Genomic DNA, 9,735 nt, shown 5'->3' with positions numbered 1-9,735 from the left:
TTAGGGAATTCCAGAAAGCTGTGGATCCAACCGAGTATAGGCAATTTATATTACCCTGTCAGGACATCGACCGACAAATGCGGCGCAGCCTTCAGTCTGCCCAGTCGTCCACAGCTCACAACCCGCGGATTTACAATCAACAATTGACACATATTTCTGCCCAGGGATACATTTATCTCACACCGATATATTTTCTAAATATGAGGTGAGTACAAATATCTAATATGCAGCGAAGCAACATGCCTAATAAGCAGGCAATTTAAGTCCCCGGTCTACGATGAAAATCTGCCTTGCAAGATGGCGACGTGGTTGGGAATTCAAAGGTGAAATTCAGGCTAAGTTAGCTAGCTAGCGACAACAACAATAACATATTAGACGCAGGGCTAATGCACTGAAGTGTTTAAGGAACATAATACGCTTAGGCGGACGTTTATTATTGTGCGTGTTTTTGGTGCATTTCCGGAAAAGCTCTATGTTGTGGAAACGGACCCATCCCCCAAGATAAGCTACAAATCCAATTGCGTTTATATGACAGTATGGTGTTAACAACAGCCACCAATAACAACACACAGCAACAGTATTTCCCACTCCCAGGCCGTGTATGAGGGCATGGCGTTCAACATGGCTGCTAGCTTTGCAATTTAAATGATCAGAGACCATTGGAAATGCGTTCTAAAATTAACTGTACCAAGAACTTCACCGTGAAACAACAAAAGCATAACGTCATTTTATAACAGGAAACTGCATGCCTCTACTCTCCAAATGCCTTAAACCACTTGGGGACAAAGAAATTAAAAACTGTTTAAAATGACAGATGTAGAGGAACTCCCAGAATGAAATACTGTAGACGTAATGCTCAATTTCTAAAGATATGAGACAGGATTATAGCTACATCTGTAATTTGAAAAAAGGTCCATTACATGATTCACATTATGGATTTATTTATCCAAGTTGTTACACTAGCAGGGTTAAAGACTGAGAAACAGGAAATGGATAGTCCATAGTTACCATGACTGCAACAGCTGATTTTGAAAGTAAGCAAAAACATATTAAACTGCTCAATCACCTGCTTTGTATATAAATAAGATGTTGGGGGATTTAATAAGGAGGATAGTGTGATGGACTTGAACCCTTGAGGTATTGTTTTTGTATGTTAATTGGGAGCACACAAACAAATACTGTGTTTGTAAAGGAGCCAGGCCTCATTTGTAAGATGACACACATGCAGAACATTTGGTTTCCTGTTTTTTAATTGTCAGCCAGTAACAACTTAAACGTTGTTGGTGGTTTTAATAGTGTATTGCTAGTGGGTGCTATTTCAGAGTTTTGATATTTCTAATTGCTCCTCACATTTTGAAATGTATGTCTCTCAAATTTGACAAAATGCTCAAGAGAATTTTCTCTTCCTTATTGTTTGGCACAAAGCCAAAAAGTGAAGCCTCACATACATTTTAGAACTGCATTCATGACTGGACATAACAACATTGGCTATTTATTTCATGGTGTTGAATGTGTTATACACAGTTATGTGATTTTTTAAAAAGTTTATGGCAAAAAACTAAAACATACACTGCGACCAGTGTTTTTCACAAGACACTAAGGATATTTTTAGTATCCTTTCTGAAATAGTGAAAGTGAATCTCAAATTATGGGACCCACCAAAGTATGTGGCCTGCGGATTGAAATAAAATAACAGCTTCCCACCCCGGTTATGGTGGCAATGGTTGTAGCTTTTTCATCCCAAGTTAGCATCATAATGTCTTGGCATGGTGGCCATGCTGTAAATCTTGCAACCCTAGAATAAAAAAGCTAGAGACAGCAGAACACGGATTCATTTGTAGGATCCCTTGAAGAAGGGACAAAAAGATCCAAAAAGAAAAATCCAGTGACGCAGAAATATCCTGTGTGTGTGTATTCGAGGCATAGGCTTGTTGCCTGTATATAATGAGACCAAAAACAAATGTATGAGTTTGTGAAGAATAACGTGTGAAAAGGCTTACTGACTCTGCTCAGTCTTACAATTTGCTTAACTGGTGGAGCAAACATAACTTTGCACAGCTAAAATAAACATAATAATTTCCATTCAAACATGTTTGTTTAAATGCGAGTGGAGGATTTATTTGTTAATCCTGGATACAAATATATATTAATAACAATGAGATGTTATTCAGAATGAATGAGTGGAAAGTTAATAGCACGATCTCCGCTCATATGATTGACTAGCATGACGTGTAAGGATAGAGACCGCACCCTTTACAGCTGCACATCAGAAGTGAATTAAAATCTGACGAATTAAGGCTGTACACATTTTAGTCATACTTATTATTTAAAAAACTTAATTTTAATGTATTTTTGAGCCTGCTCATGATTGGCTACATTTCTTCTTGATTTGAGAATGCAAGTACATATTTCTAGATGGCCTTTTTTTTATTCTACAGTTTTTTTGTTAGAATTGCAAACATTCGAAGTAACTAATTCCTGTCAAATGTATTTGTAACATAAAGTGATTATTGCAATTCATCCTCTGGATTGGATATGTTTATACTGAATGTATCTGCAAGTCTATTGTCAACAAGTTTTTTTCCCAAACAATACCCACTTGTGAAGGTCTTAGCATGATTAAAGCATGACTAGGTTCTCGCAAATCAAGCTACTTATGCCCCTTTCACACCAACGCGGTTCCTGTTCTAGCTCCGTGCTAGAGCTTTTCTGGTTCGAAACCAGGTTTTTTTTTTCAGCCCCCGTTTTGTTCACACCGCCCAGAGCCCGACTGGTGCTGCCGCTGCTGCGTCATGAGGCTACCGTTTGCGTCGCTGATTTTCTCCCAAACGGCGTTACGGTGCTCACTACAACAACGGGGGACTGCGTCGGGTCGATGATCGTGTTGCTTTTAATCATACGAAGCCAGATTAAATTAAATAACGACTTCTCCAACCTTATACTTTTCTCCAGAGTGCCGTGGTTAATTGTTTATTAATGTGTTTTAGCGGCATTTACCGACCGCTGCAGTGCTGCTCTTCCACCGGAGTTTATTCTCCTGTTAGCTCCGGGTTAGCTCACACGGCAGCGGCCGCTGTAAAGTATTCACTGTCTGACTGTCACACAAGCAGCTGATACATATCCCCAATTCCCCAAGTGAATGTGTTTCAGTCTGAATTGACGCTGCGGTGTGAACAGGAAAAAACGGTGCTTTTCAGGCTCTAGCTCCGAACCGGCCCTGGAACCGCGTTGGTGTGAAAGCCCCATTAATTAAGGTTGTTAAGGGAAGTTCTCAACTTTTGATGCACTGAGGTAATAATATGACTCCTATAAATAATCCTCATTCTGTTTGAGCTTAATAATTAAACAAGTGCTTAACATTTACTTTAATCAGCTCTAAAGAACAAAGAATCAAGGCTGAAAACAATTAAACAGTCAAATGAAGTTCACATCGTCATCCATTTTCGAAGAACAGGCCGCTGTCAGTGTCCACCCACATAAATACCGTTTTGGTGTTTTCCACGGCTGCAGCTGCACAACCCAGAGTGTACAAGTTGTTCCAAGATCATCCTTGCACTTTTGGTTTTTAAAGCCTTGATTTAGATTACCGCCCATGCAAGGTTTATTTTTGGATAAGATTCTAACCGTATTACCTACACTGGCAACAAGAACGATGATCAGGGCAGTGCTTTATATTCGCCTGCATGGAAGCACAGTAATGTTTTTGAAAGTCATGCTGGACTGCACTTATTTTAAGAGCATGCTCAAAGTAAGATTGGTGACACGATAGTGCATACTAACTTGAGCACACTCATTGCTTTCTGTGACACTGGAGCAACACCACATACTATAAATAAACGCACACTTTTATATGAATACTATCCAATCTTTTTTCTCTAACATAGTTTTGAATCTAAGTTGGCAAATTCTTTTTCTAAGAGTGTTCCTCATTCAGATTTTCAAGAAGCGTCTGACTTTCTGAAATGTATTATCATGGAAGGAACAGCCTCCTCGTTGTCATGTCTGGATGGGGATAAGATAGTTTTATTGGATACAAGGTCATCACGACTGCTTCCCTTTGTCATAAAAGACATTACTACACCCATAATATTCACTCTGGGCCTCAATATTGACACCTGGGGTCAGTATTGTGAGTCTAATAAAAATAAATGAATACTGTGTTAGCATTGTCCGCATTGCTGTAGTGCTGTCCTAGAAAATATATATTAACTCAATTAAAACAGAGGCTGCAGTATTAATCTTACTGTCTTAAAGGTGACTTTCAAATAATAAATACGATGCTTTTGTCTTGCTGCAGGTGGTTTGTTTCTCCAAACATGGTCTAGCTAGTGTCTCTGAAGCAGCAGCAGCTAGCACTGAGCCAGGATGTCCAGCAGCTCGGGCTACCCCCCCACCCAGGGGAGCTTCGGCAACGAGCAGGGCCGCTACCCAGCACATTCTGTCCAGTACTCCTTCACCGGCTCGCGTCACCAGCAGGTAAAAGAACTTCCTTCTGCATTCTTGTATTTGAGACAACTGATGAGTTTGTCTTATCATAACTGGGCTCTCACGCTCAACACTGAAGGCTTTTACGTGTTGACTTTACTCCGAGTCATTGGAAGCTAATATGTCAATTCACTGCTGTGAGTAATAGTTGTATGTCTAAGGTAGTGAGTGACACACAGCGTCATCTTGGATACCTACATCTGAATTGAGTTTTCTTTTTTCTTTTTTTTCTAATATTGAGCGAAGTGTTGGACTAGAATTTATCCAAATGTTATTACAATTACAATATGATCTAGTTCAATATCTAATACACAATAAGTACAAAAATGTGAAAGCTTACAGACGAAAAAATAAATGCTTGTTTGGCACAAATACTACCACACCATGATTATTTTATCATATTTTTTAAATTAACTTTCAAAAATGATAATTCCTTCTAATATTGCGAATCATATCGCAATATAAATATTCGTTAAAATAATCGCAACTAGCTAATTTTTCCGAATCGTGCAGCCCTTCATGAGAATATAAAGTATCAAAACATCTAAATGTTTAGCATAAGTGGTACTAAACAGGAAACACATTTACCATATATTATAAATTGCAAACATTAGCAGTATGGCTGCTAAGAGCTACATTTTTACTGTAGTTTCCTGGAGATATCTGGCTCAGGATTTAATTAAAGAAAATGCGTTGTGATTAGGCGCTTTCACACCAAGTACTTTGCCGTACTTAGTTCCCAGTACTTAGTTCATCAGAACTCTTTAGTTCTTTGGGTTTACTGGCAGGCCGCAAACCACTTCACGGCGTATACTGCCACCCGAAGTCCCCGGCCGGAAGTCCCCGGAGTTGGGGACTGGCTCAGTAGAAGCTGCTGGGAGTCCAAGCAGCTTCTACTGAAGCCTTCCAAGTAAATCGCCAGAACGCCGACACCTCCTCATCACTCCACCGCTCCCATGTTTTTTTTTGTGTTGCCATAATTTAGTCTCTCTCCGTTGGTGCGCTGGGCTAATGGCAAGGCAAGGCAAGGCAATTTTATTTATATAGCACTTTTCAGCACGTGGCGATTCAAAGTGCTTTAAAAAAATGCTAATGCTAATGCCAGCAAATACAATGGCGGCTTCACAAAACTTTTCGGAGTTTTACGGGGCGTGGTTTGCAATTCACCCAGCCAATCAGAAATGGGAACCTTTTTCTCCCATGAAAGTACCTGCTCTCTAGCAGGGACTAAAAAGGGGGTGAAAAGGTTCTCATGAACTAAGTTCTAGTTCCGGATTTTTTTGGTGTGAACGCAAAATTTCAAGAACTATCAGAACTATACTGGGAAAAGTACTCCGGTGTGAAAGCGCCTATAGTTATGTCGGATCACATCCCAATGACAGATTTAAGCTAGATTCAACCAGATTTTGTAAAGGAAGTAATTTGGACTCTGCTGCAATAACTAACCTGATTAACCAGAGTTCATTTGATTACGTCTATGAGCATGTTTTGGGACCGTCATGGCGGAAGTTAGAGCCGAACAAAGCCTTTGGGCTGCATATAAAAAAACATGTCCACTGACCTCTCCGTGGCTTATATGTCACTTCGCATTAAAATCGGAGGTAGTATCTCCTTCTCGTCTTGGTCCTCCGCTGTTTCAGGCTTGCCAAAACCCAAATGTTGCATGTCTGTTTGTCCTGGGAGAGGGATCCCTCCTCTGTTGCTCCCCCATTTTTTCACAGTCAATAGTGGGATTTCTTTGGGAGTTTTTCCTTGTGAGGGTGTAAGGACACAGGGTGTCGTATGCTGTACACACACTGTAAAGCCCCCTGAGCCAAATATGTAGATGCAATATTGGGCCATATTAAAAGCATTTGACTGATTCAAATGCATCCGCAATGTTCTATGACTTTCTTGCTGTAGTCACACTATTATCCGTGTTAATATTATTTATTGATTCTGGTTTTATTGATATTTTAAATCTCAAGACTCTATTTTCTTATGAGGAAGAACCTTTAATTCTTACATAAATTCAGATAAAAAAGTTTTTTGTCATGTTAAAATTATATTAAGGTAAACAAATCGCAATGATCATGGTCTAAATACTCAACAAATATTTGGGATATTCTTATCATAATTATGCAGCTCACATCAGTCACATGTTGATTTGACTGTAGTGAATAGTGGATGATGTTTGTCATCCATTTTGGAATGACATACTTCTTAGAAGCTAACTTTCACAGAAAACTGTCTGCGAGACATTTCTGGGCATTTGGATTGTTTGCTTCCACCTGGGACAAAACTGTTATGAAATGTTTCTTGTAACTGCAATTGCTTGTTCAGGTTTGTTTGGACACTGATAACATTTATGTGTTCTTTACCCAATCCTTTTTTTTTTGGGATCAAAGCTTTTACTATTTACTAAGGTTTTAATCATTTTCTTGACATCAACAATTTATTTTTAGTTAACCTGATAGGAGCAGCGTTAGTGGTTCCAGTAACTTCATTGTGCTTTGACTAATGAGGCAAAGATTTGCCTTGCTTCATGTTCTGTTATTATTCTACATTTCCTCCTGTGCTGATAACCTTGAGAACCTCTTTTTTTTTTACATTCAGGGCTAAACACTACAAATACATTTTGAATATTAAGCAATAAGAAGTCACAATGCTCACATTATGTCTTCATGTTACACTCGGAGCTGCTGTTGTTGACTGGTAAAATGCTCATTGTCCATTTAGGCTTTTTGCCTTTTTATTAGATTGAGTACAGCAGAGAGCATACAGGAAATGAGGAGGGAGAGAGAAGGGGGTGGGGGGAATGCAACAAAGGTCCCCGGCAGGACTTGAGCTAGGGACGTTTAATTAAATGGTGAGTGCCTTAAAGCCACAGGCCACCGATGTAGTTACTTAAGAGAAAAACAAAACACTTTATGCTACAAATGATGCTTCAGGTCACCGTTCCTATGTGTAAAGAGCCACTGTAGACGGCTGTATTGATGAAAACTGGAGTGTATCTGTTGCATAAGACAGATGTGTTGCCCGGTGACGACAGGATTCGCCTATCTGTCATAATGATTCGGATGCTTTATCTGCAAAGTGCTTTGTTATAGTTGCAGCTTTGCAGGAGGGACTCATAATTACTATAATTACATAACCTTTCCTGTAGTGTGTTGTATAGGTTTTGTGCATGTAAATGGACTGCAAAGGATGAAAAGTCTCTCCAACACACTCCCCCCGCCTGATATGCCTCGATTGGACTCCTTTGTTTACTTTCGTAACATAGTGACATCACTACATAATACTTGCGCTTCTATTGGCTAGCGCTGAAACACATTGTACGTGAGGCAGGATGTCTCTAAGCGGTTGACAAATGAGAATAGAGCCGGCCAGCTAAGCAATCAGAGCAGAGTGGGCTCTAGTTTAGACCGTTAGGTATTTTGTGACCTTGTTTGATTTGCTTAAATATGTGTTTTTGTGTGTATCTCTTGCTTTCAGGATTTCTCCATCCCAGACTATCGGACTCACATGCAAGATCCTCAGGGTCGAAGGAGACCATCGTTATTGTCTGAATTCCACCCTGGAACTGAAAGGTAAGGCTTTACATTTTTTATATAAGGGTACATATATTGCATTCAAACACATTCATACAGAGGCAGCCGTACAAGGTGCAACCTGTTCAGGCAGAGATTCACACATATTGACACAATTAGGTGTTATGTATCTTGCCCATGGACACATCTAAATGTTGGTGGATGACTGTTCTACCACCTGAGCTACAGCCGTCCCAACACTCTGTATTAGAGTGTCGTTTTTTCCTTCAGCACGCTCTCAAGATTACAGTTAGGGAAACATTCATCTGCACAACCAGATCTAGCTTCTGATATTATTTGAATATGTATTGTTTACTTGCAGGCCTCCAGAGAGACGCCATGGTTACGAACAGCAGTTTCACTCGGCGCAGTCTGAGCATGAGGCCTTGGATTCTAAACGCCCTCGCATGGAGACTGTTGCCGAGGCTCACATCTCACGAACACCTTCCACTGCCGGGGGGATTCTCATGCCCATAGGCCATTCAGTACAGGACAGTCTGAGAACCTCTGCAGACGTCAAAAAGGTGGGCTCTGTTCCTCTTCAACGACTTCTGCAAAACAGAAAGGACCCTTTGGTCTATGTTAAGCTTTTGCCCTTACAGTAACAAACACTCCGGGGACTCTTTGCTTGTCTATAGTTTGTTTTACAGCACATGCTGAGAATTTCATAGCCCTCTCGTCAAAAAATAACTTCTGACTCGAAATATGCCCGAGCCCACTACATGGTATGAAACAGCTCTCAACTTGATTTGTTTTTTTTTGGGTTTCCCCTAAATAATCGTGGATGGTACCTGGTAGTATTTGGGAACAACTGGGTCGAGGTTCCAAGTGAGCTAAGCCAATAATAGAATTGGGAGATAAACAATTCAGAACACTAATTGGCTAGAGACAATCGTGTTTGCGTTGCGTGGGAAATTCTGCACAAAACCACCACTAAAAGAAATGTTAAATAGTAGTACTAGTATAGTATAGTATTAACTCGACCAAGACAAAAAAAAAAAAAAGGCAGTCTGCAATAGGACGCTGTTCGCTAGGTGGTACAATTGACGAAAACGCAAACCTTTCTTTGTTTGGATGTCGATATAGAAAGCAAGTGTCATGTTGAAGATGATTTCAAAGGAGTTTCACATGGCGTTTCTATCAACGGATAATCCCGCCTACACTGAGGGGGTACTATCTGCAGTGGAAAACAAATAGATAAAAGGACTTGGGTACCAAAAGTGAGTTGAGTCAAGCAGAACCATGCAGTGGGAACGAGGCAATAGTTAAATACCAAAACCAAAATGTAGGCTCTTCCGGACAATCCCTCTCTGACTGTGTGTTCACTTTCACAGTTGATATCTGCAGAACTGGATAGAATCATTTTGTTTTCTACAGATCTTTAGCTGTAGTTACACTCTAACTCAATTATCCCTGTTGTTTTCGCCAGGACTCTCAGTTCTCTGCCAAAGTAGAGTCCACTTCCCAAGGAGGACATGCACTACACATGGGGGATGACCAGGACGCTTCTCCCTCTAAACTGTCCAAGGAGGAGCTGATCCAGAGTATGGACCGTGTGGACCGAGAGATCGCCAAAGTGGAGCAGCAGATTTTCAAGCTAAAGAAAAAGCAGGTTGGTTACCTTGTTAAACCGTTGTCTCTGCAGGTAGACTCAACATCATGTGTAAGGTGTTAGAACAAA

The 9,735-nt window shown here is 40.3% G+C and overlaps 1 protein-coding gene across 5 annotated transcripts in view; it reads left to right on the top strand.

Moving 5' to 3' along the window:
* The first annotated feature begins 84 nt into the window (after positions 1-84).
* The window catches only part of ncor1 (nuclear receptor corepressor 1), a 59,565-nt gene continuing 49,914 nt past the window's right edge, over positions 85-9,735 (top strand). For all 5 annotated transcript variants that reach the window (XM_034114639.1, XM_034114663.1, XM_034114655.1 and 2 more), the window contains exons 1-5: positions 85-205; positions 4,298-4,476; positions 7,960-8,054; positions 8,377-8,578; positions 9,484-9,666. In XM_034114639.1, the coding sequence (XP_033970530.1) occupies positions 4,366-4,476; positions 7,960-8,054; positions 8,377-8,578; positions 9,484-9,666 (591 nt within the window). In that variant the 5' untranslated portion in view covers positions 85-205; positions 4,298-4,365. The remainder of the gene's footprint in view (positions 206-4,297; positions 4,477-7,959; positions 8,055-8,376; positions 8,579-9,483; positions 9,667-9,735) is intronic.

Source organism: Trematomus bernacchii, unplaced genomic scaffold, assembly GCF_902827165.1.
Source record: "Trematomus bernacchii unplaced genomic scaffold, fTreBer1.1, whole genome shotgun sequence".
Classification (NCBI taxonomy): Eukaryota; Metazoa; Chordata; class Actinopteri; order Perciformes; family Nototheniidae; genus Trematomus; species Trematomus bernacchii.
Note: the sequence above shows the minus strand (reverse complement) of the source record. Positions and strands in the feature narration are given on the sequence as shown.